The sequence below is a fragment of the Bufo bufo genome, chromosome 9, assembly GCF_905171765.1.
Source record: "Bufo bufo chromosome 9, aBufBuf1.1, whole genome shotgun sequence".
Lineage (NCBI taxonomy): Eukaryota > Metazoa > Chordata > Amphibia > Anura > Bufonidae > Bufo > Bufo bufo.
The window spans coordinates 54,382,441-54,410,004 of record NC_053397.1 but is presented as its reverse complement, the minus strand read 5'-3'; the positions used below and the strand labels follow the sequence as shown (position 1 = coordinate 54,410,004).

The 27,564-nt window shown below is 46.3% G+C and overlaps 1 protein-coding gene across 1 annotated transcript in view; it reads left to right on the top strand.

Annotated features, from left to right (window-relative positions):
* BRDT (bromodomain testis associated) overlaps positions 1-27,564 on the top strand; it is a 110,535-nt gene that overhangs the window by 18,505 nt on the left and 64,466 nt on the right. The window contains exons 3-5 of the mRNA XM_040408742.1: positions 12,465-12,602; positions 12,745-12,895; positions 26,398-26,576. Of these exons, the coding sequence (XP_040264676.1) occupies positions 12,465-12,602; positions 12,745-12,895; positions 26,398-26,576 (468 nt within the window). The remainder of the gene's footprint in view (positions 1-12,464; positions 12,603-12,744; positions 12,896-26,397; positions 26,577-27,564) is intronic.

Below are 27,564 nucleotides of genomic sequence, written 5' to 3'. Positions count from 1 at the left end.
TGGGACGCTGCTATGTACAATCAAAAATTTAACAAAGCTGCTACCTCTGTAGCCAGGTCCATGTTTGTCTGGCTTTCTGAGTTAGAAAATCGCGTCTCTAGTAATGAAGTTCTAAATGCGCTCCCCCTTTTAAAATCTGCCATGGTATTCCTAGCGGATGCCTCCGCAGAATCTGTACGTTTTGCGGCTAAGGACGCTGGACTCTCAAATACGTCTCAGAGAGCCCTTTGGGTAAAATGTTGGTCTGGAGACAAGGTCTCTAAATAAAAACTCTGTTCTATTCCTTTCTCAGGTGAATATATATTCGGACCTGAATTGCATAAAATCCTTGAAGGCTTCTGATAAAAAGAAAGGGTTACCAGAAGAAAGTCTACAAAAAGAAATATCCCTTTCGTGCCCCCTCTAATCAGAACCGATCCTACAGTGGTATAGGGAAAACGGGGCGTTATAGCTACTCTAAAGGAGGGAGAGGAAAGGGTTTCCTCATCTCAGAAGGGAAACGAAAATCATTGACGCCAGGGTGGGGGGAAGGCTGAAGATGTTTCTTCCTTTCTGGGAGAAAATATCTTCAAACCCATGGGCTCTTAAGAATTATCAAATCGGGTTACAGTATTCAATTCTCTACCCTTCCCCCAAGAAGATTTATAGTTTCAAAACTCCCTGCTCTAATGTCTCAAAGCCCAATTTGGAAGAGTGTTCAGGAGTTAATATCCAAACATGTGATAACAGAAGTCCCCACATTGGAAAGAGGAAAGGGGTTCTATTCAAACCTTTTTAAGGGGTGAAAAAGAAAGAGGGTTCCTTTCGAACCATTATAAATATGAAGCTCCTAAACAAGTTCATTTCCTACCGAAAATTTTGTATGGAGACCCTATATTCCATCATTCCCCTGTTACAGGAAGATTCAGTTATGTGCACGGTAGATTTAAGCGACACATACTACCATGTCCCAATACATCAGTTCCCAACAATTCCTGAGATTTGCAATAAAAGACCACAAGCGCGGTATTCACCATTACCAATTTACCTCTCTCCCTTTCGGCATATCTTCGGCCCCGCGAGTGTTTACAAAACTGATAATAGAGGTAGTAGCATATCTGAGGAAGAAGGCATTGACAATCTTCCCTTACCTGGACAATTTTTTAATAACCAACAACTCTGCCCCCCAACTACAAAGAGACCTAGACGTCTTTCTACTTACCTTGGACAGACTCGGATGGATGGTCAACAGAGTGAAGTCAAACCTAGTACAGTCGACCAAAATGAGGTTTCTAGGAGTTATCCTAGACTTTCAAACAGTTAACCAGTCTACCTCGGGACAAGATATCAGATATCCAAAGGAAGATCACAGTATTTTCTTCCAGAAAGACATATTCCATCAGAGACTCAATGAGTCTTCTAGGTATCCTCACTTCCTGCATCCCATCAGTCCAATGGTGTCAGATTCACTTCAGACCTCTTCAAATGTGGATACTCAGCGTATGGGACAAACAAGTTTTCTCTCTAGGTCAGAGTTACCATACCTCAAAGAACAAAATCCTCACTTCAGTGGTGGATGATCCAGGAAAATATGTCCAGAGGAGTAACATGGAGGAAGATACCTCACACCCAGATTACCACAGATGCAAGCCAGTTGGGCTGGGGTTTGAAAGTCTGAGATGTATATTATCAGGGTCTATGATCCAATTCAATCAGGATTCAGTCGTCGAACTATCGGGAGCTGAGGGCGGTATGGAAAACTCTAAAGATTGCAGAGTCACAGCTCCAGGGCCATCACTTAAAAATTCTTTCAGACAGTGCACAGCATCTCCATATTGCCGCATGTTTTATAAAATAAAAAACCCACTTACCTCTCCTGTTCCTAGCCGCCGCCGCCGCTCCTCACCCACAGCGCGATCCTCTTCATCCTGCTGTCGGCTATGTTGTGAAGGCTGCGCACAGAGTGAGATCATAGAGCGCACTCGCGCTGTGCGCAGCCTTTACAGCTGAAAGCCAAGGACCTGTAAGCGGTGATTACAGTGCCTTCACCGCTTCCTGGTCCTCCGGTACTAATGAGCGCATCCATAATGGAAGCGCCCATTAGTATTCGCCCCATAACACGCAGGGGCATTTTCCCCCCACTTTTGGCAGAAAAAATGCGTCTTATGGGGCGAAAAATAAGGTACCATCCTTTGTTACAAAGAAAAGAAGGTTACACCTCCCACTGGGTTGAACGCCCATTCCACAAGGGCTTTGTCCACTTCTTGGGCTGAAAGGTGCAGTTTTAGATGATCAGATATGTAGGGCAGCCACATGGTCCAACCCTATGACCTTTAGACATTATAAACTTGATGTTATGGCCAACCAGGATCTGGCGTTTGGACGGAAAGTCCTATAGACTGTAGTTCCTCCCCCCTAAAAAAGTTATACTCTGAAAGTCCTATTAGTGCTGGTGTGGAGGCGTTGGGGAAAGATAACAATTACTCTTACCGGTAATTTCATTTCCCGTTGCCTCCACAACGGCACTGTGTTTTCCCCTCCCACACAAAAAAAAAGAGAATTCTATATTGTTTGTTTGTTCTATGCTACACATTGTATTTTCATGTGAAGATATTATGAAATGTCTTCGGTTCTCTGTTATTAACTGAAGTAGGTAGGAGGTGTGTTTTTATTTTGGGCTTCCGCTGTTTCCTGTCCTCAGGAGGTGGGATCAAGCTCCTATCAGTGCCGTTGTGGAGGCTATGAGAAATCAAATTACCATTAAAGGGTTTCTGTCATGAGAAATAACGTTATGTAGCTGACTGATATTAGCGATGTACATAACAATTTGCTTTATAACTCCCTGCCTGCCGCCGTTCTCTTAACCCCTTAGGGACACATGACGTACCGGTAAGGCATGTTTCCCGAGTCCTTAAGGACACATGACGTACCGGTACGTCATGTGGTGTTCCGATCACAGCGGGCGGTGATCGGAACACCGTGTTGGCGATCGCCGCAAACCGCAGGTCAATTCAGACCTGCGGTTTGCGGCTTTTTATTGTGTGGTCAGCAGTGCCATCGGGTCCCCATGGGGCTGTGGGGGGGACCCGATGGCATGGAAGGCATCGCGCTGCCTTCCGGTGAAGAGCCTGTGAGATCCAGCCCCCTGGATCTCACAGGCCGAAAGCTGTATGAGTAATACACACAGTATTACTCATACAGCCAATGCATTCCAATACAGAAGTATTGGAATGCATTGTAAAGGATTAGACCCCCAAAAGTTCAAGTGCCAAAGTGGGACAAAAAATAAAGTGAAAAAATAGTTTCCCCCCCCCCCAAAAAATTAAGTTTCAAGTAAAAAATAAACAAAAACTTCATTTTCCCCAAATAAAGTAAAAAAAAATAGGGAAAAAAAAAGTATACATATTAGGTATCGCCGCGTCCGTATTGACCGGCTCTATAAACATATCACATGACCTAACCCCTCAGATGAACACCGTAAAAAACAAAAACTGTGCTAAATAAACCATTTTTTGTCACCTTACATCACAAAAAGTACAACAGCAACCGATCAAAAAGGCGTTTGCCCACCAAAATAGTACTAATTAAACTGTCATCTCATCCCGCAAAAAATGAGACCCTACCTAAGATAATCGCCCAAAAAATAAAAAAACTATGGCTCAGAATATGGAGACACTAAAACATTTTTTTTGTTTTAAAAAAGCTGTTATTGTGTAAAACTTACATAAATAAAAAGTATAAATATTAGGTATCGCCGCGTCCGTATAGACCGGCTCTATAAAAAAATCACATGACCTAACCCTTTAGATGAACACCGTAAAAAATTTAAAATAAAAACTGTGCTAAATAAACCATTTTTTGTCACCTTACATCACAAAAAGTGTAATAGCAAGCGATCAAAAAGTCACACGTATCCCAAAATAGTGCCAATAAAACCGTCATCTCATCCCGCAAAAATCATACCCTACCCAAGGTAATCGCCCAAAAACTGAAAAAATTATGGCTCTCAGACTATGGAAACACTAAAACATGATTTTTTTGCTTCAAACCTGGTCTATAAAAAGATCACATGATCTAACCTGTCAGATGAATGTTATAAATAACAAAAAATAAAAACGGTGCCAAAACAGCTATTTCTTGTTATCTTGCCTCACAAAAAGTGTAATATAGAGCAACCAAAAATCATATATACCCTAAACTAGTATCAACAATACTGCCACCCTATCCCATAGTTTCTAAAATGGGGGCATTTTTTTGGAGTTTCTACTCTAGGGGTGCATCAGGGGGGCTTCAAATGGGACATGGTGTCAAAAAAACCAGTCCAGCAAAATCTGCCTTCAAAAAACCGTATGGCATTCCTTTCCTTCTGCGCCCTGCCGTGTGCCCGTACAGTAGTTTACGACAACATATGGGGTGTTTCTGTAAACTACAGAATCAGGGCCATAAATATTGAGTTTGGTTTGGCTGTTAACCCTTGCTTTGTAACTGGATAAAAATTATTAAAATGGAAAATCTGCCAAAAAAGTGAAATTTTGAAATTGTATCTCTATTTTCCATTAATTCTTGTGGAACACCTAAAGGGTTAACAAGGTTTGTAAAATCAGTTTTGAATACCTTGAGGGGTGTAGTTTATAGAATGGGATCATTTTTGGGTGGTTTCTATTATGTAAGCCTTGCTAAGTGACTTCAGACCTGAACTGGTCCCTAAAAATTGGGTTTTTGAAAATTTCTGAAAAATTTCAAGATTTGCTTCTAAACTTCTAAGCCTTGTAACATCCCCAAAAAATAAAATATCTGTCCCAAAATGATCCAAACATGAAGTAGACATATGGGGAATGTAAAGTAATAACTATTTTTGGAGTTATTACTATGTATTATAGAAGTAGAGAAATTGAAACTTGGAAATTTGCTAATTTTTCCAAATTGTGGGTAATGTAACGGCCTGGGTAAGTAAAAGCGTTTTAAAGTTATCAGCACTTAAAGTGACACTGGTCAGATTTGCAAAAAATGACCAAGTCCTTAAGGTGAAATAGGGCTGAGTCCTTAAGGGGTTAAAATAAAGACTTTTAAAATATGCTAATGAGCCGCTAGGTTTTATTACGGCATTGCTTCAGCACCTAGAGGCTCAGTCTACGCACCCTTTGGCACGCCCAGGTCCAGTTGATTGACTTTCGAGTTCTCCTCAGTGTCCCATAAATCCCACGCCTGCGCCGTCTCGTTTAGTATTCGGCACAGGCTCAGTGAGTGATGGACGTGCTCCTGCTGCCGGCGCCGAAGGAAGGACCCCTTTAGGGTCCATTCACGTGGATCCGCAAAACACGGACATCAGCGATGTGCGTTCCTCATTTTGCGGACCGCACATCACCGGCATTTTCCTAGAATAGGACATGTTCTATTTTTTTCGGTATCGGAATTGCGGACGCGGAAGCGCGGATCCGCAATTCCGGATCCGGGCAGCACATCGTGCTGCCCCATAGAAATGAATGCGTCTGAAATTCTATTCTGCAAAATGCGGAACGAAATTGCGGACGTGTGAATAGACCCTAAAGGGGTTATCAAACATTAAATTTTAACAGACCCCATCAGAGTGGCTATACCCGCAGTGGGGTTCATACTTACCTGGTCCCCACAACTGGGTTTTGGCTCCAATTGTATTGTTATATCTCACTTGGGGTCCTGTTCATTAAAATTTATCCAAATCCTTTGACAACCTAATATCTGCAGGTATCTCCCAGCTTGATTCCTATGTCTATTTCTGAACGCGCAAAGGGACATTTATGGAACTGTTGTACCATAAAAAGTCACAAATTATGTTGCATGCCATATTTCTACTCTAATGTGCAAATTTTCACTTCTCCCACCACTTGTCAAAAGTGGTGAGAAAACTGGCTGTGCTTGGCAGTATAATTAAGATCTACTTGAGCTCATAGCCTATTCATCCAGAAGAGCATTTGTGAGGTCAGAGGAACTAGCCCGCAGTCTCCATTCAAGTTCATCCCAAAGGTGTTGGATGGGGTTGAGGTCAGGACTCTGGGCAGACCAGTCAAGTTTTTCCACACTAAACTCGCCTCACCATGCCTTTATGGACTGTGCACTGGTAGTACAGTCTTGCTGGAACAGAAAAGGGCCTTCACTAAAAAAGTTCCCACAAAGTTGGAAAGGTACAGTCGTCGAAAATGTCTTAGCATGCCGAAGCATTAAAAGGGTTGGCTCATTTCATACATTGATGGCATATCACTAGAATATGCCATCAGTGTCAGATAGGTGCTGGTCCTCTGGGAACCCGGTCCTATATCTAGAACAGGTAGTTCTATAGCTGTGAATGGAGAGTGCACCGCGCAAGAGAGGATGCCGCTCATGGCTAAGGCAGTACTCTATTTTCGGAACTCCCATAGCAGCAGCTGCCCTCTTCATTTCAGGGCTGTATTGAGGAAATAGCGTGAGTTTCAGAGGTGGGACCCACATCAATTTGACAATAATGGCATATCCTAGTGATATGCCATCAATGTGTGTGATGAGCCAGCCCCTTTAATATCTGGAACTAAGGAACCTAAGCCAGTCCCTGAAAAACAGCCCCATAGTATTATCCCTCCACCATATTTTAAAGTTGGCACAATGCAGTCAGGCAGGTAGCATTCTCCTGGCATTCACCAAACCCATACTCCTCCGTCAGCCAGGTGGAGATGTGTGATTCTTCACTCCACAGAACATGTTTCCACTGCTTCAGAGTCCAGTGGCATTGTGCTCTGCACCACTCCATCTGATGCTTGGTGAAGGTAGTCCTACACGCAGCTGTGTAAACCCATGCCATCAAGCTCTAGTGTTTAGGCTGATGTTCATGCAGCAAGCCCCTGAGGAGTGTGTGCATAGGATGGGAGTAGTAGTGGCTCAGATGAGAGGACGTGTCAGTACTCCCTCACTCTGTTACTCCCTGTGGATCAGTGCAGTGGAAAGGTGATATAAAGACTCAGGCCAGAAGTAAAGGGATAAGTCTCTTTACTCCGTGCAAAAGATAACTGAGCCATAGTCACTGACCTGCAGCAGAGTCTGCAAAGCTGTGGCTTTCCGGTCATAGTGCTGACTATATAAAACTGTAGCTTTTCAGGACAGCCGTCATAATTCTGTTAATCTCTCTGGAGTAGTGGTCCCACCGAAGAGCTGGATAGTGACTGGTCCCGAAGACCTTTTGGAGCAAGAGCAGTTGGACCTGACTCCGTACTCCACACTGTCCCCCCTCTGGGTAGGAAGTAGTACCAGCCCATCCTACCAAGCGGTGAGGAACAGGGTTGTTAACCCAGTCCCTTCCAGCCATACCTTGTCATGCTGGTGTAAAGGCATAGCATAACATAACCGCTAAATAATAGCAGATACCCCCACTTAGAGCTCTGCAGTTATTTAGTCGGCAGAGCGTTGATGCACCTCGGCACTCGGTGACTTTACGTGGTCTCCACTTCTTGGCTGAGTCGCTGTGATTCCTAAAGTTTTCCACTTTGCCATAATACCACTTGTAGTTGATGGTGAAATATGTCGGAAGGAAGAAATTATACCAACTGACTTGTCAGTGGTGACTTTTTAGATTAACCCATTCCTTTAGAAATGTTTGTACAGGCAGACCGCATGGCGAGGGCTGGATTTTATACGCCCTTGGCAATGGGACCGAATAAGACATCTGAACTCAAGAATTAGGAGGTGCGTCCCAGTACATTTGTCCATATAGCGTATCTACTCCATAGGATTTTAACCTGTAAAATCCATTCTACACTGGGAGAAAAGTGGTAGCTGGTGATCTCTTCTACTGAAATATACCATTCTCTCTTGCCCACTCTGAACATGCATGTTTATTGGGGTGTATTGCTAACGGCTTCACACCATGTCAGGGACAGTGCTGTCATTTAAATATGTCCCTCACATTGCTTCATATCTACATCACCCCACTTTTTTCACTTTAACCCCTTCATGTTGTAACCAGTTTTAATTATTATTATTATTTTTTTTTTTTTTTACTTTCACTTTCTCCCTTATAAAAACATGTTTTCTGTTCACATAGTGGTGAAGGATTTTTTTGCGGGACAAGATGTACTTTCTAATGGTATCATTTATTATTCCATACAATATAATGGGAAGCTGGGAAAAAAATAAGACCCTGCTATTTTCCATTTTTGCTTTTTTAATTTTTTACTGCCTTCCCAAAGCCATAACTTTTTTTTGTTTTTCCGTTCACATAGCTGTATGAGGGCTTTTGTTCTGTTGAACCATTTGCACTTTTTTAATGGCACCATTTAATATTGCATAAGATGTAGTGGAAAGTTTGCAAAAATAACCAAAAGGGGAGGAATGCAATTCCGCCAAGGTTTCATGGGCTTGATTTTTACAGCATGCCCTATGTGGTGCACCAGTCACCTTCATACTCTGGGTCAGTACGATTACAGTAATACAACATTTTAGTAGTTTTTCTTGTGTTTTAATCCTTAAAAAAAAATTAAAACTTTGAAAAAAAATAATTTTTTCTTCTTCTTTGCATTGCCATATTCTGACCCCTAAAACTTTTTATAGCCATTTCTATAGAGTTGTGTGAGGGCTACTTTTTTTTTGGGTGCTCTGTAGTTTTTATTAATACAATTTTTTGGTGTATGACTTTTTGATCACCCTTTCTTTAATTTTATTGCCGAGGTGAAGCAACAAAAAAAATGGTGAATCAGCAATTTAGATTAATTTTTTTTTAAATAATTACTTTGAAACACTCTTTTTGTAACATTTTTTAAGTCCCCCTAGGGGACTTAAACATGTGATCATCTGTGCAAGACAGCAGACATCTGGGAGCTATGGCACTTACTCAGCTTCTGAACGAGTGCCATGTTAAAATACCCCACATGTACAGTGGAGGTCGGGAAGGTGTTAAAGGGATTCTGTCACCTTGTTTTACCCTATAGAGCTGCGGACCTGCACGGCTAGATCACCGCTAGCATTTCCGCCATATACCTGTCCCATAAAGCTGTGTCCTTTTATTGTGTTTAAAAAATGATTTTACAGATATGTAAATGAGCCTGGTAAGGTGCCCAAGAGGCTGCACTAACCTTGGTGCCCAGCCTTGCCCCTGTGAAGGAGCCCAGCACCGCCTGCGTCCTCCGAATCTCCTCCTTGCTCACAGTTAGATCGCCGTTATCTCGCGATGTGCGAGCTCGTGCATGTGCAGTGCCGGCATAGTGTTCCTTCCCTGTGCTAGCATCAGCCTCATGGAAGGAACTGCGCATTCGCAAGCTTGCGCATTGCGAGATTACGGCGATCTAACTTGATAAGCAAGGAGGAGATTCGGAGGACGCAGGCGGTGCTGGGCTCCTTAACAGGGGGCGAGGCTGGGCACCAAGGTTAGTGCAGCCCCTTACCAGGCTCATTTACATATCTATAAAATCATTTTTTAAACACCATAAAACCACTCAGAGATATGGGACAGGTATATGGCGGACATGCTAGCGGCGATCTAGCCGTGCATGTCCACATCTCTATAGGCTAAAACGAGGTGACAGAATCCCTTTAATGGGGTAAAATTGCACCACAGTTTTGCGGGTTTCACTTTTACGTCATTTACTGGGCAGTAAAAATGACATGTTGCTTTTATTCAGTGGGTCAGTATGAATACAGCGATACCAACTTTATGTAGTTTTTATTATGCTTTAATACATGAAAAAATACACTTTGAAAATACATTTTTCTGTGCGTCATCATATTCTGACACCCATAACTCCTTTTACATTTCCTTCTAAGGAGCTGTGTGAGAGCTTTCTGTGTTGGGCGATCTGTAGTTTTTATTGATACCATTTTGGGGTATGATCACTTTTTATTCACATTAAGACATTTACCATACAAGATAAATACTTTTATAGTTTAATAACTCTGCCTACCCGGACTTCAGCCTTTCCCTGATCTCTTGGTGCTCCACACTGGTGGCTTTTGAACTCCGTGGACCAGCAGTCACTTTGAACCGAGACTATTCCAAGAAGTAGCGGCCTGGTGGTTCCCCCGCAGCGAAGTCCAAATCTCTGTATAGGTGTTAAAGGGTGAAGACCAGAGGGCCCGCTTTCAGAAGTCTCTTAAAAGTGGACACAAGCCATATCTGTGTAAGTGACGCAGTGGATCCACATCTGCTTTGTAAAGCTAGTTTCACACTAGAGCTAAAATCTTCCTGCCAGATACGACCTTTCCCCGCCGGAACTTGTTGACTATAATGGGACCTCGCGGGATCCAGCCTGCTTCCAGCATTAGTGACGGGATTCGGCAGGACAAAAACCGCTGCTTGCAACGGTGCTCCAGCCATTTCTGGCTATGTCAGATACGATGGATTTTAACACTAGCTTCAGCCTGTCCCTTACATAGATTTTCCCACCCCACAGGTGCTTTTTATGCCATGGTGGTCAGAAGTTGGAAGAGAGGGCTTGGCTTACTGAGGGGGGTGCGGTGTAGACTTTTTGACAGATTTATTAATACTAAGGCTGCATTCACGTGACCCAATGCAGTTTAAAAATGAGGTCGTTGAGCAACTGTGGCTTATGTAAGCGGAACTCACTACATCATAGTGATTTATAATGCTGTGACTTCCACACTAAAGGCCCCATTCACACGTCCGCAATTTCGTTCCGCATTTTGCAGAACGGAATTGCGGACCCATTCATTTCTATGGGGCCGCACGATATGCTGCCCGGATACGCACTTCCGGGTCTGCAATTCCGTTCCCGAAAAAAATAGAACATGTCCTATTCTTGTCCGCAATTGCGTCAGACGGACTCTTAAGCCAGAAAATGCAGGGACATTTTATTTTCTGACAGTCCAAAATGTATTAGGGGGAAGCGCACATACGATAGCTCTCTGTAATGGGGGACCCTGTTAGGATTTCATGCTGCTTGTGGTTCTGGCAGCGTGAAAGTGATGACAGGTTCCATTTGATATCTTTTTAGTAACGTATTGCATTCCCCATGTGATAATAATTCTGGAGCACCTATTCTTATTAAGCCTCTTGAACACGAACGTGTGCGCCCCATTGCCGTATTGTGGACCGCATTTGCCCATCTGCAATACACGGGTGCCGTTCCGTGGGCATTCCGCATCACTTGAATGGGTCCGCAAATCCGGCGATGCGGAATGGTGCGGAACAGAAGCACGGAGCGAAGCACTACGGAGTGCTTTCGTGGGGTTTCGTCCCCGTACTTCCGTTCCGCAAAAAGATAGGACATGTTCTATCTTTTTGCGGATCGGCCGGATCACGGACCCATTAAAGTGAATAAGTTCCGCGATCCACTGCGGCTGCCCCACGGACAGTGTTCGTGCATTGCGGCCCGCATTTTACCGGGCGCAGACGTTCGTGTGCAAGAGGCCTTACTCTCTGATGTGCCATTCCTGACACCCCAACAGGGTAAGACCCATCTGGAGCCTCATTGCAAATTTAGTAATTCATTCAAAACAAATAACAGGAATAGTAAAGGAATGGGACATCATAGAGTTGTAAGAACAGATGCTCCTCAATTGTTATCATATGGGGAATGCAAGAAGGTACTAAAAATACATATAAGGAGAGGTGACGGGTTCTCTTTAACAATGCTGTTTAATGAAATGAATGTAAAAATATGCTAAAAAGTGATTATGGTAAAAGGGTTTTCCGACTGTTTAATACTGATGACCTATCTGGGTTGGTCATCATCAGTATCTGACCAGTGGGGGTCCGACACCCAGGATCCCCGCCGATCAGCTGCTCCTGTGAGTGCCGTGGTCTTCTCACAGCTTTCCCTAGGCCAGTGACGTCACCTTCATCCGTCACATGGCCTAGGAGCAGATCAGTGCCATAAAAGTGAATGGGGCTGAGTGTGATACCAAGCACAGCGCTGTACATTATACAGGGGAGGATTGGCCATAGACCAATTTCCATAGGGAAATTTTCAGTTGGGCCGATGCCTAGAAGGGCCACCTAAGCCCTCCTCACGGCCACCAGTCAGGTACATAATGATCTGATTCTCTCCTCGCCTGGCCAGCAGCCCTCCTGAATTCGACTGTACAGTTCAATACTGTGGCACGGGTGGTAGTATTTTGTGCTGCACTGTGGTATTTGGTATATTGCTCTGCCCCATGATGTTGCTGGCCATTCTCCCTGCCTTCTTTCAGTATGGACCCGCATGCAACATGGGGCCACTTAAAAGTTTATTTTAATTTTTTTCCAGGGCCACTTTTAGTTCCCAGTCCACCCCTGCCCTTGTATAGCGGTTTTGCTTGGTATTGCACTAAGCCCCATTCATTTGGGGAAGGGGTGGGGGGGGGGGGGGGGGGGGGTTAGGGGCCCCCCCATTCTCATCATTAGTTTGGTTCCCAGTGGTAGGAACATTCTAATAGTTGTCCCCTATCCACAACTTAGTCTCACTGGGTTACCCCTCTAACTTCCAGTCATCCAGAACATGTGATAGACCAGCACCCACTTATGTTATGTTTTCTGACTTTACCTGCAGGATTATTATCAAATTATAAAGAATCCAATGGATCTGAGTACAATAAGAAAGAGGCTGGAATATAATTATTACCCAAGGGCTGTGGACTGCACGCAGGATTTCAATGCCATGTTCACCAATTGCTATATTTACAATAAGGTAAATTCGTCATACCTAAGTCTTCGTTCACCTGTCGTAGACGTTTAGGCCGTTTGGAACTTGTGGTGGCAGAATGTGACCGATCCATGTGAAATGGCAATTGTATTTCAAATTCAGTTATGAAGTGAATATTCCATTGCAGCCTGGAGATGATATTGTCTTAATGGCTCAAGAACTGGAAAAAGTGTTTTTGCAGAAAATTGCCGACATGCCCCATGAAGAAATTGAATTGTCTGTTGTCGGAAACAGAAGTGTTAAGAAGAAGATGCGCACATCGTCTGAAGGAGGTAATCGTCTGAAGTGACGCGGAAATCTGTCATTCAGAGCTTCTTATTTTGTGTAACAGCAAAAGTAAAGATCTTTAAAGTGTCATTTCAGTTTATTTGTAATTTTGTGTAAGGAACCTGATGTTAACCCCTTTTACCCCGGGCCAGTTTTCACCTTCCTGCCCAGGCCATTTTTTGCAAATCCGACATGTCACTTTGTGATAATAACTTCGGAACACTTTTACTTATCCAGGCCATTCTGAAACTGTTTTCCAGTGACACATTGTACTTCAATATAGTCATATAGTCAATATATTTTTCCTTTATTTAAAAAAAAATAATCCAAAGATTTGGAAAAATTCACAATTTTCTAAATTTGAATTATTCTACTTTTAAGACAGATAGTAATGCCTCATAAAATAGTTATCAGTCATCATTCCCCATATGTCTGCTTTATGTTGGCATCATCTGAAAACACTTGGCTGTGAAAATAAAAAGTTTCATTTCTGCCATTAAAATGTTGCTTAAGGCTACTTTCACACTTGCGACAGTGTGATCCGGCGGGCAGTTCCGTCGTCGGAACTGCCCGCCGATCTGCATGTGACTGAAAGCATTTGTGAGACTCATCCGGATGCGGATCCGTCTCACAAATGCATTGCAAGAACGGATCAGTCTCTCCGCTTGTCATGTGGACAGACGGATCCGTCTTGTATCTTTTTTTCACATTTTTACCGGTCTGCGCAGGCCGGAAGAATGGATCCGGCATTCCGGTATTTTGAATGGATCCGGCACTAATACATTCCTATGGGGAAAAAGGCATTCAGGCAAGTCTTCAGTTTTTTTCGCCGGAGATAAAACCGTAGCATGCTATGGATTTCTCTTTTGCCTGAAATGACTGAACTGAAGACATCCTGATGCATCCTGAACGGATTACTCTCCATTCAGAATGCATGGGGATATGCCTGATCAGTTCTTTTCCGGTATAGAGCCCCTGTGACGGAACTCTATGCCGGAAAAGAAAAACGCTAGTGTGAAAGTACCCTTAGCCCCAAATTTTTCATTTTCACAAGGAGTAACAGGAGAAAAAGCATAATATTTTACCCATTTTCTCCTGAATACGGCAACACCCCATATGTGGTGGTAAACTGCTGGGGGCGCACATGGCAGGACTCAGAACGGAAGGAGAGCCATGTGGCTTTTGCAGCACAGATTTTGATGGATTGGTTTATGGGCGCCATTGGTTTTTATTTTTTGAGGGATTGTCTTATGTGGGGGCTTATTTTTGCGGGATAAGGTGACCTTTTCATTGGTACCATTTTAGGGTACATAGGACTTTTTGATCGCTTGGTATTACACTTTTTGTGAGGCAAGGTGAAAAAAACGCTGTTTTGGCGTAGTTTAAAATTTTTTTTTTTACAGTATTCAACTGAGGGGGCATGTGATTTTTTTTTTTTAGAAAGGTTATGTACGCGACAATACCTAATATGTCTATTGTTTTTATTTTTGTTAAGTTTTACACAGTAAATGCATTTTTGAACAGAATGAAATCTTGTTTTTGTGTTGCCATTTTCTGACTGCCCTATTATTATTTTTATTTTTCTGGCGATTGTCTTATGTAGGGTATCATTTTTTGTGGGCTGAGATGGCAGTTTGATTGGTACCATTTTGTGTTACATAAGACTTTTTGATCGCTTGGTATTATACTTTTTGTGAGGCAAGGTGACCAAAAATGGCTGTTTTGCCATTTTTTTTTAAACTTTTTACAGCATTCACCTGAGGGGGCATCTCATGTGATTTTTATTTTTTTATATAGAGCAGGTTGTTACGGACGTGACAATACCTATGTCTATCATTTTTATTTAAAAGTTTTACACAGTAAATGCATTTTTGAACAGAATTAAATCTTGTTTTTGTGTTTTTGGCAATTGTCGTAGGTAGGGTCTCATTTTTTGTGAAATGAGATGACTGGTACCATTTTGGGCTAAATACGCCTTTTTGATCGCTTGGTATTACACTTTTTTGCGAGGGAAGGTGACAAAAAATGGCTGTTTTGGCACGGTTTTATTTATTTATTTTACTGCATTCACCTGACAGAGTGGATCATGTGATATTTTCATAGAGCCGGTCGATACGGACTCAGCAATACCTAATATGTACACTTCTCCTTTTTTTTTTATTTATATTTTTTACAACAAAAAAATTATTACTTAATTATGGGAAAAGAACGCATTTTTTTTTTGCTTGAAACTTTTTTTTTTTTTTTTTTTCTCCACAACTTTCAGGGGTCTGATCCCCTGTACAATGCATTACAATACTTCTGTATTGTAATGCATTGGCTGTAAGTATATTACACACTGTAATACACTTGCAGCCTTCCTGCCTGTGAGATCCAGGGGGCTGGGTCTCAGTCTTAGGCTACTTTCACACTAGCGTTCGGGTGTCCGCTCGTGCGCACCGTTTGAAGGGGCTCACGAGCGGCCCCGAACGCATCCGTCTGGCCCCAATGCATTCTCAGTGGAGGCGGATCCGCTCAGAATGCATCAGTCTGCCAGCGCTCAGCCTCCGCTCCGCTCAGTGAGCGGACACCTGAACGCTGCTTGCAATGGGGAGGGATCCGCTTGAAGATGACACTATATGGCTACATTGACTTTCAATGTAAAGTCTGAACGGATCCGCTCAGGCTACTTTCAGACTTAGAAAATTTTCTAAGTTATAATGCAGACGGATCCGTTCTGAACGGATGCAAACGTCTGCATTATCGGAGCGGATCCGTCTGATGTTTCATCAGACGGATCCGCTCCGAACGCTAGTGTGAAAGTAGCCTTACATGGAAGGCAGCGGGCTGCCTTCCCTGCCATCGGGTCCCTGTCACAGCAGTGCGGGGACACACCCTGCACATGCTGTGGTCAGCGCTGGCCGCGGCATAGTGAGGGTTAATGTGCCGGCATCAGTGTTTTCACCGATGCGGGCGCATACAGCTGGGGTCCGGCTAACGGGAACAGCCGGTCCCCAGCAGCTGATCGGGCGGGCGCCGCTCCTGCACCGCCGCACACTTCCCACAGCGCCATACTATTACGGCGCTGGTCGGGAAGGGGTTAAAGAGGACCTTTCACCACAGAATGCAATGCAGTCTAAAATCACCATGTTATAGAGCAGGAGAAGCTGAGTGGATTAGTATATATCAAAGTCAGTAAAATTAGTAATTTATACATTTATATCTTAGCATTTTACGCTTCCCGTGAACAGCTATCGGTACAGGAGGGAGGAGGATTGTGTGCATAAGAGACCGCTGTCAGTCACTGTACCAATAGCTGCTCACAGGGGGTGTAAAGCAAAGATAGAAATGTTCCAAATGTTTTTATTTTCTGAAGCACAATGTACAATTACTTTTAGTCACATTTTGATAGCAAATTTATTCATTTACATAAGTCTTTAAGATCTTAATTTCCTCTGCAAAGATATAAATGTATAAATTACAGGTTTTACTGAATCTTTTCCCATAAAACGATGAATGAATCTGCTCATCATCTTCTGCTCTAGAACATGCTGCCTGCAGATTACATTGCATTTTGTGATGACAGCCTGTCCTTTGTAACCGTTTTTGTAATAAACTGTGTTAGGAAAAGGTACTTATTTTTACTAGAATACATCATGTTAAGAGTCTCCTTAGCAGCCTCTGTGTGTTGCTATGTCTGGTCCGTCTTCAGCATCTACGTGACTCTGGAGACAGCTGTGTTGCACACACTTCTCAGCCTGCCTCTTAGCTCCCTACCCCAGCCCCGCATCGCTAGATGTGCCCTAAAGATCTCTATCTGACTTGCTGTCAGCGCTGATCTCTGGCGGCTCTGCTCTTTTTTCTGAATTGTCTACCCTTATCAGTTACTGAGGCAAAGAAGAGAAAAGAATGGGACTGCCAGCGATTAGCGCTTGTAGAAGGAATACAAAAACGCAGTACGTGGTCAGTGCTAATTGCTGGCAGTCCCATTCTCATCTCTCTTCCTTGTACTTAGTAACTAGCAGAGAAGCACATGGAGCAGAGCTCTCAATGTTCACAGCCCTCAGCAAGCCGGATGGGCTGGGACACAGGCAAGGATCATTACAGAACATGTAGAAAGGCAGGGCGTGGGTTAGTAAGATAAGAGGCAGGCTGGGAAGCCTCCAAGTTCCAAGCCATCTTTAGCTTTTCCAGTAGATGCTGAAGATGGACTTTCCTCAGCAACGCTCAGTATTGCTAAGGAGATGCTATGGAGGCATCCAGGTTCCGTATGGAATCCTGCTGCACATTCGCACACAGACGTTACAGTTGGGCCTGTAGATCCTGCACACTCGTAGGTTGCCGAAGCTGGTGTCCCTGCTGGTCCTATAAATGCTTGAGTGGTGATAAATCTGGTGACCATACAGGCCAAAGAAGTGTTATAATCTGCCGAAGACAATACTGGGCAACCCTTGCTGCGTGTCGGGGAACGTTATCCTGCAAAAAAAGATTCCAGTTGGAAGCCCTGCCGTGAGAGGCAAGACACGTGGCCGCGGGATCTCTTAGTGTCCCTCATTTCACTACTAGAGGTGACCGACTGTCATATGTGATGGCTCCCAGATCACCAGCAGTTGGGGCAGTGTCCCTCCACAGCAAAGGCAGTATTGACGTGCTCACCAAGAGGCCTCTATACTCCAACCCGACCGTGATCCGATCCCAGACAGAGCCTGGATTTGTTGCTGAAGATGATACAGTTCCAGTCAGTATCAGTCCAGGCTTCTTATTTACTATACTACTGCAAACCAATGTGATGATGGTTGGTGGTAGGACATGTAATTGATACCGTGACACCAAATGTCTTTCTGCTAAGTTCCTGAAAATAATCTGGGCAGACACAAGGGTGTGTAATGAAGCTGCTACCTATGTCTGGATGGTGGGCAGCAAAACTGTGGAGCTTGCTGGTGCTTGTCAAATGATCCTCCATACTGGTGGGCTGTCTGAAGCCTACTGTGTGACCATACAAACACCTCCTAACCGTCAGAATGTCCTAGATGGTGAGAAATTTGTTGAAATGAGTATCCTGCTTCTCTCAGTCCATTAATGCGATGTAGTGTCCTGACCATGAATTCTTACTATAAGGTTACCCTCCCCAAAGTAGCCTCTGAGAGTATTTTTGTAAAGCAGCGGGGGAAGCATCTTTATGCCCACTTGTGGCAAGAGCCAGTATCTAATCACAGACATGACTGCATGCCGAGTTTTGCAGCAATCAAACTCTTCTATCTGTGTGCATTATTTTATTTTTTGTCAATGAGTATATATAAGGCTACTTTCACACTCGCGTTTTGTGCGGATCCGTCATGGACGGATCCGTTCAGATAATACGATTGTCTGCATCCGTTCAGAACGGATCCGTTTGTATTATCTATAACATAGCCAAGACGGATCCGTTTTCTATTGTCAGATTGTGTCAGTGAAAACGGATCCCATTGACTTACATTGTGTGTCAGGACGGATCCGTTTGGCTCAGTTTCATCAGACGCTGCAAGCAGCGTTTTGGTGTCCGCCTCCAAAGCAGAATAGAGACAAAACGGAGGCAAACTGATGCATTCTGAGCGGATCCTTTTCCATTCAGAATGCATTTGAATGCAAACTGATCCGTTTTGGACCTATTGTGAGAGCCCTGAACGGATCTCACAAACGGAAAGCCAAAACGCAAGTGTGCAAGTAGACTAAGTCTACTTTCACACTGGCATTTTGGCTTTTCATTTGTGAGATCCGTTCAGGGCTCTCACAATAGCTCCAAAATGGATCAGTTTTGCCCTAATGCATTCTGAATGGAAAAGGATCCGCTCAGAATGCATCAGTTTGCCTCCGTTTTGTCTCTATTCTGCTTTGGAGGCGGACACCAAAACGCTTCTTGCAGCGTCTGACGAAACTGAGCCAAATTCATCCGTTCTGATACACAATGTAAGTCAATGGGGACGGATCCGTTTTCACTGACACAATCTGGCACAATAGAAAACGGATCCGTCCCCATTGACTTTCAATGGTGTTCAAGACGGATCCGTCTTGGCTATGTTAACCCTTTCATGACCAAGGGTCATTGATGCCCCAGTGTCCAGGTCAAAATTTACAAATCTGACATGCGTCACTTTGTGGTAATTGCTTTGGAACACTTTATTTACTCATCCAAGCCATTCTGAGATTTTCTCGTGACATATTGTACTTCATGACAGTCATAAATTTGAGTCAATATATTTCACCTTTATTGTGATGTAAGGTGACAAAAATGGCTTTTTTGGCACAGTTTATTTATATTTTTTTTAGGTCATGTGATATTTTTATCGAGCAGGTTATTACGGATGCAGCGATACCTAATATGTACACTTTTTTTAATTTATTTCACTTTAACACAATAATAGCATATTTGAAATAAAAAAATTGTCTCAATGTTCTAAGAACTATAGTTTTTTTATTTTTTGAGAGATTTTCTTATGTAGGGTCTCATTTTTTGCGGGATGAGGTGACTGTTTTATTGGTACCATTTTGTTTGATATTCACCTTTTTGATCGCTTGGTATTGCACTTTTTGTGATGTAAGGTGACAAAAATAGCTTTTTTACTGGTTTTTTTTTATGGTGTTTATCGGACGGGGTCTATCATGTGATATTTATAGAGACGGTCATTACGGACGCGGTGATACCTAATATGTGTAGTTTTTTTGGGGGTGGTTTAATTTTTTATAGGAAAAGGCAATTTTTTTTAATTTTACATTTTTTAAAATTTATTTATTTTTACTTTTATTATTTTACTTTTTTTTTTTTATCAAGTCCCTCTTGGATCTTGAAGATCCAGTGGGGCTGATGGCTGTACTATACTTTGCAATGCTCTTGCATTGCAAAGTATAATGCTATCAGATGTCCTGTAGGCAACCATCGGGCGCTGCCATCGCAGCGCGGCAGCCCTGATGGTGGAGAGAGGGAGCCCCCTCCCTCTATTAACCCCATGGCTGCCGCGGCATCTAAGGGGTTACAGCAGAGTGTCAGCATAAAGCTGACTCTCGCTGCTGATGGCGGCGGCTCAGGAATGGAGCCGCCGCCATCAAACACAGCAGGGGGACTGCATCGGAGGCAGGGGGCAGCGCTGGAAAAGGGGGGGGGGGGGTACGGCCAGCATTGAGGGAGGCAGCACAAATGGGGGCAGGAGGAATGTATGGGGGGGCGGACCGCATCAGGGCAGGCTGCATGAATATGGATGGGAGCGGGGGGAACGGCATCAGGGGCAGGCGGGGACAAGGTGGGGCTTGGAGGCGCACAGATCGGGGGGCACGAGGACACTACCTGATTTCAGGCTCTGATCTGCAGAGCTCAGATCAGAGCCTGGAACAGGCATTTTCTCGCCCAATTTCCTTGGGGGACACAGAAGACCTTGGGTATAGCTCATCTCCCTAGGAGGCGTGACACTAAGTGAAGACTGTTAAGCCCCTCCTCCACAGCTATACCCTCAGCCTGGAGAGAGAGACTGCCAGTTTTTGCTTAGTGTCCAAGGAGGCAAGACACTCCCTGCTCTGCAGGGCTGGTTTCTCCTTGTTTCAATTTTAGATTTTTACTTTGTTTTATTTTCTTTTTGTTCCAGATCATCAGGGATAACAGAGACGCACTAGACCTCTCTGTTCTCCCGGGGTTGAGCTGCGCCAGTGCCGGTCACCCGCACTGCTGCCTCCCCCACAGAAGGCAAGGTGGACCAGGGCAGCCCAGCTCCCCTGCATCCCGCCAGCGCAAGGGTCGCCCGCACGCCAAGTCCCTCCCCCGGCGTCCTGCCACTACGGTGCCAGTAGCTGAAGGGGCGACCCTGCTGGAACGGACCGAGGGTGAAGACGGCTATGGTGAGAGATTGGCTTCTCCAGCCCTACGTCCCCCCCCCCCCCACTCGGTCTCCTGCGTGCCTGACCCTTACCTGGGCCTATGGACCCTTCTGTCCCTGCTAGACCTAGGCTGGCCCTGGGCTGCCGCAGGGCGACATCTGCTCCCTCTCTCCTGGCCTCCAGGACATTGGCACCCTTGTTCCTACAAGAGGAATGCCTAGGGAGCTGCGGAGGTCCGCACCTAGCTGCCCCTGACGGAGGGGTCATGCAGGCGTCCCACCCTCACAGACCCGGTCTCAGGGTCCCCCTCCCTCTTACCGGCCACTACTTCAGGGCCAGAGGGCCCGCGCCTTGCTGCCACTGACCCTCCCTGCTCTCACGGGCACCGGTCCAGGGGAAAGGTGGTTGTAGCTGCCGGCAGGGGTGAAATCATATGGAGCGCTGTTCTAGGCCAGGGGCCCGCTCCAGGGGTAAAATGGCTGCCGGGTGCAGGGTCCTGACTTCCGGACACCTGGGTGGGCACCGCGGCCTGCAAAGGAGCGCTTCAACAGCCCCGGCCGACCGTCGGAACCTTCCGGTCGGCCGGGCGCCGAAGTCTTGTGTTCCACTTCAAGACGATCCCGCTCTATCCGGGTCCCCGGCTCGCGGGGTGGGCACCCGCGGACGGTATGTGCCGCTCCGTAGGCCCGGCTGGTACTTTAAGTACTTGCGGCCCCGGTCAGCCGGGCGCCGCTAAAAATTTAGGCCCCGGCTCTTCCGGCCCGCGGGGTGGGCACCCGCGGCCGGTATGTGCCGCTCCGTAGGCCCGGCCGCTACTTTAAATACTGTGCGGCCCCGGTTCGCCGGGTGCCGCTAAAAATTTAGGCCCCAGCTTCACGGCCTACTAGGCCGCAAAAATTCAGGCCTCTGTTGGAGGGGGCTGGAACTTCTCCAGGCGCGAATTTTTCCCGCCTGGAGGTTCCCCCGCCCACAGAGGATGGGCCTGTATGGGTGGACACTGCAGCCTCATCTCAGAGTGCTGCCTGTATACATGCCCCCCTTCCATAGGCGGCATGGTGTCGCGCTCCCCGGCTGCGGCGCTGCCAGGTTCTTTTTTCCCCTTCTAGGGTTTTTTTTTGCCCTCTCCGCGCTACGGCGCTGGTCAAGGTGCATGCCTTTTCTGTAGGCAACATTCGTCACCCTCTCCAGTTATGGTGCCTGCCATGTGCAGGACCCCCCCTCCTGGGCGGGATACTGCACTCTCCCTAACTGCGGGTTGGCCTTGTGCATGATCCCCCTTTCTTTGGCGGCCTACTGCAGTTTCTCCGGATACAATGCTGGCCATGTGCACGACCCCCTTACATAGGTGGAACACGGCACTCTCACTGGATTCGCTGCTGGCCATGTGCGTGCCCCCCTTCCATAGGCGGAACGCTACACTCTCACTGGATTCGTTGCCGATCATGTGCATGACCCCCTTTTTTAGGCGGAATACTGCACTTTCACCGGATACGGTGCTGGCCATGTGCACGACCCCCTTCCTTAGGCGGAACTCTGCACTCTCACTGGATTAGCTGCCGGCCATGTGCGTGCCCCCCTTCCATAGGCGGAACGCTACACTCTCACTGGATTCGTTGCCGATCATGTGCGTGACCCCCCTTTTTTAGGCGGAATACTGCACTTTCACCGGATACGGTGCTGGCCATGTGCACGACCCCCTTCCTTAGGCGGAACGCTGCACTCTCTCTGGATTCGCTGCCTGCCATAGGCATGACTCCCTTCTGTGGACGGCATTCGGCACTCTCACTGGATTCACTGCCAGCCATGTGCATGACCACCTTCCATAGGCGATATGATGTACTCTCATTGGATTCACTACCGGCCTTGGGCATGCCTCCTTCCCGGGTGGCGGCATACATACACTCCCTCGGTCGGTGGTTGTTCTCTCGCCTGTACATTGTTGGCCATGTGCATGACCCCTATACATGCACTCTCTCTGGATCCACCGTCGGCCACATCATGACCCCCCTTCCGTGGGCGGTGTACGCACTCTCACTGGATTCGCTGCCGGCCATGGGCATGCCTCCTTCAGGTGGCATACACACATTCTCACCGACTGCTCGCATTCTCCCTGAATGCGATGCTGGCCTTGTGCATGATTTCCCCCCCCCCCCCCTTCCTTTTCTGGGCGGCATACTACGCTCACCAGATACGTTGCTGGCCTTGAGCATGGCCTCTAACATGGGCGGAACGCTTGCGCTCCCCTTGGATACGGTGCTGGCCTTGTGCGTGACCACCCCTCATTCCATGGGTGGAATTTTGCACGCTCACAAGATTCAAGGCTGTCCTTGTATGTGCTGTACTGGACTTGCACATGTTCCCCTTCATTGGCGGAGTAGTTACACTCTCACGAAATTTCGGTGTTGGGTGAATTGTTGCACACTCACTTAATGCTAGGATAGCCCTATGCATGTCCCCCTTTTCACTAGGTGGACCTCCTGCGTTTCCGCTGGATACTGTGTGGCCATGTGCATGGCGCCTTTCTGGGCGAAGTATGGTATGCCCTACTTCTCTGACGTAGGTACGGCCTTGGGCATCTCCCCCTTTTTGGGGCAGGCCTTTGCATTCTTGCCCACTGCAGTTTGCCAGGTACATTTCCTCCCTTTCGGGGCGGTCAGTTTGCATTCCATCGCATTCCATACTAGTCTTGTGCATAACTCCTTTCAGTTTGCACTCCCGTAGATACTGTGGCACTCTGTGGCTGGCCCTCTTCGCGGTGTTATATTTTTGCAGTGAGCGGACGTTCTTGTGCGTTGTTTGGGCCGTGTATGCCTTCTCGTCCTGTAGGTGGGTTGGCCTTCTCACTGCTTACGGGGCTACTCGTACGTAGCCTCCTTCCTCCTGCGACATTCTTTTTCTCTTGGGATACGATGATTGCCGCAAGCCTTGCACTATTCTCTAAGGAGATCATTCTGGTGCAGTGTGGTATGATTCTTTCCGGATTGGCGCCCTCGGTGCTTCAGTCTGATCTGCTACCAGGTTCGGGCCGCTCTTCTTGGGAAGGTCACCCAACTTCTCTTGGGTGCTCGCTTATACAGGTCCGGGGGACCTCCACCTTGGGTTCTTCAGGGTATTCGCCTTCTGCGTGGCGGTGAACCGGGCGTCTCTGTGTAGCGGTGTTCTGCTTTTGAGCTGTCCTATGGCCTCTCTGTTGCCCACTCCCCCTTTTTTGGTTGGAGGGTGTTATACCGGCCTCTGTCTCGCCTGCCTTTTCTCGCCGGCTCTGTTTGACTCCCACTCGGTACAGATCATTCCGATGTGGCGTCTGTTCCGGCCACGCTTCAGAGGCTGTTCCTTCACTGCCCTTCCCTCTGGGGAGAGCATGTTTGTTCATTTGGATGGTTCTGGTGTTCCTTTTCAGTCTCCCTTGTCCACACTGGCTGTACTAGCTGTGTGCCTAGTTACCGGGTCTACCGCTTTCTGTCCTCCCGCTGGGTGCAGATTGCGTTTTTTCCATTCTAGGCAATGTTTCGGCTTTGGATTCACCTTCTCGGTAACTTGGGAGGACTACCATTTGGTCAGGATTGTCTTTTGATCTCCCACACCGGAACTGTAGTCTGTCTTCCTGTGGTGGCTACATTGGCTTCGGCTTTAGCCTGTCTTGTCCTGGCGGTTGCTGGGCGGACCCTTCGGTTCCTGTCCGTTTGTCCTTCTGCTTCCCCACTCTGGGGGGATACGGGACAACCTTGCTCGGGGGCCGACGGGACCAGTTCTACCGACTGTTCTACCCGTGTTACTGGTCCGCGCCTGATCATTGGGTTTTCACCCGCTTGCCCAGGCGACTCTAGTGGGCTCGCTAGTGTTCGCTTCTAGCCGAGTTTTCGTCCAGGATCTGTGGTAGGACTTAGGGCTTTACCTGGGGTTCTGTGGGAAGCTGGGCGTTCCCCCACTCTGCCTTTCTCCATGGTTGTCTTTCTCCAGTCCGGCCTGGACCTGGGGCTGGGACTCTGTTGCTTGAAGTATCAAGTGTCATTCCTGTCCTTCCTCTTTCAGCGTTCCCCGTCCCTCTGGGCCTGTCAGGAACTTCTTCCATGGAGCGGCTCTTGGGTTCCTTTGTACTGCCCTCCGGTACCGTCCTGGGAACTACATACTGGGCTCTTGGCGCTCCAATTTTTCCTTGGAGCCGTTACAGAAGTTCTCTCTACTCCTTCTGTCCTGTACGGTTGGGTTTCTGTAGCCATCGTGTCTCTGACGGGTGCCTGAGTGGCGGCCCTTCTTGTTCCGAGCCTTCTGTCTTCCCCCAGGACAGGACTGTTCTCCATTCCGTCTCTTCCTTCCTTCTGAAGGTGGTATTTGTCCTTCATTTCATTGAGGCAGTTGTCCTCCCCTTCCCCCCCCCGGGAACGGACACTTCACCGATTTGGACGTTGTTTGGGCCTTGCAGTTTTTACTTGGAGATCTCCGACTCTTGTCGACGTTCGGTCTCTTATGTTTCCAGGAGGTCCGAGCAAAGGGTTGACGGCCTCCAGGGTGGCTTTCTTCCGCTTTCTCAGAGTGGCTCTTGTTGTGGTTGCCGCACCAAGGGCAGGGTTCTGCTTTTGGTGTCACCATTCATTTGGCCAGGGCCGTCGGTTTTTTCCTGGGCCGGAGGCTTTAGGCTTCGGCCATCCATTTGTGCAAGGCGGTCACTGGTCTTCCTTGCACACCTTACCGAGTTCTACAGGGTGCATACTCGGGCTTCGGCGTATGCTGCCTTGGGCCGCCTGGTCTGCAGGCGGCGGGTTTTTTTGATGCCTTCGGGTGCTTCGCCTTGGTGCTGTGGTCCCTCCCCCTTTGGACTGCTTTTGAACGTCCCAAGGTCTTCTGTGTCCCCCAAGGAAATTGGGCGAGAAAACGAGATTTTTGTATAACTTACCAGTAAAATCTCTTTCTCGCTCTTTCCTTGGGGGACACAGCACCCACCCATTCTTTGTTCTTCTCTGACTGTTTCCGAGTTTGTTTTACCCTTTGGGTAGTTGGCTTGTTGGTTCCAATTTTTTGGACTTTGCCTTTTCTCACTACTTGGACACGCAACTGGCAGTCTCTCTCTCCAGGCTGAGGGTATAGCTGTGGAGGAGGGGCTTAACAGTCTTCACTTAGTGTCACGCCTCCTAGGGAGATGAGCTATACCCAAGGTCTTCTGTGTCCCCCCAAGGAAAGAGCGAGAAAGAGATTTTACTGGTAAGTTATACAAAAATCTCGTTTTTTCACTGCCGTGATCCGATTGGTTAGTCTGCATAGACTAATCAATCTGATCGATTGCCGGCAAGGGCCCACTCTGATTGGTCCCTTGCCGGCATTACTGCACTGTATGCTGTTCGTGCTTTGCAGCGCTTGGATTAAAGAGCTGGCTTGACGTTTATACACGTGGTAGCTGCACAGGCCATGTGCAAATATCACGTATATAAACTGATTGCAGTCGGGAAGGGGTTAAAGAGAATACAAGCGGATCAGTTCTGAACGGATGCAGACGGCTGTATTATCTGAACGGATCCGCACCAAACACGAGTGTGAAAGTAGCCTAACCATCTCATCTGAGAATGAGCGTCCTGAGTCACCCGAGTGAATGGAGTAAGTTAAATATCACTTTATATAAATCCAAGATTGTACACGGTGACTATTTCAATAAACTTTTTTTTTGTTAAGTAAAATATTCCTTTATCTTTTTTTCCAGAGTCAAAAGACGATATGGAGCAGACATCTATTCCAAAGAGAAAAGTGCCTTCTCAAAAAATGCACAGGAATCCATTTCCACGGCCAGTTATTGCAATGATGCCTCAGAGAACCACCCTTGTTCCATTATCTATCATTCGGACTACACCCAAGACTGCACCCACCAGCCCTCCATCCAAAGTAAGCTGGGGCTTGGGCTCCTGTTTGCTTAATTTAATACATTTTGAGTCATTTGTGCTGCACAGACATTGTATTTAAAGCAGATCAGTTGCTCCTTTTGTGCTACTCTGAGGGAGGTATAGCACAGAGGGAGATGCTAAACGTGATGACCTATAAAGAAGTTTCTATATTACTGAATTTCATGTAGCTGTTTTAAAAGAAATGTGTCATCAGAAAATGACCTATTGTTTAAATCACGTTTGTATGCTAAACTTTTTTTTTTTAAACTCGTTTTATTGAAGTTTCAATAAAAGGCATACATTAAGGCATCAAAAACAAAACTGTAGCAGCCCGCGCAGGGGAGCTCCAGGTATCATGGCGTTTTACATGAAAATCACATATGGGCAGGTACAGTAACTCGGAATAGGAGCATATACAAGCGAATAAACATAACATCATGCTTCATAAAGCACTGAGCCAGGCATTAACTACATCATTGCACAATATTCATCAAAGGGGTGCATCATGTAGACCTTGCTTATATAGAGTGCATGTGCATGGGTTGCAAAGTCAAAGGTGAGGAGCACCACTCCCCCCATACCTTTTGAAATTTCTGCGGGCACCTTCTATTAGTGTATACTACTTTCTCCATAGACATGGCTTGATTCACCAGTGCTTTCCATTGATTGACAGTTGGAGGCCTGTCAGCCATCCACCTCAGCGCTATTGCCTTCCTAGCCATGAATAAAGCCTCTCCTAAAAATATCCTCTGGTGATGTGTCCACTGCTCCTCATCCAGGACTCCCAGGACACAAACTTTAGGACAAACAGCTAGCTGAGCAGGGACCATTGTTGAAAGAACGTCCACAACCTTATCCCAGAAGGCCTGAATATAGCTGCATCCCCACATCAAATGCCAGAAATCAGCCCTTTCCTCTTGACACCTATGACATCTACTACTGGGAGACCTTCCCATTCTATATAACCTTAGAGGAGATAAGTAGCTCCT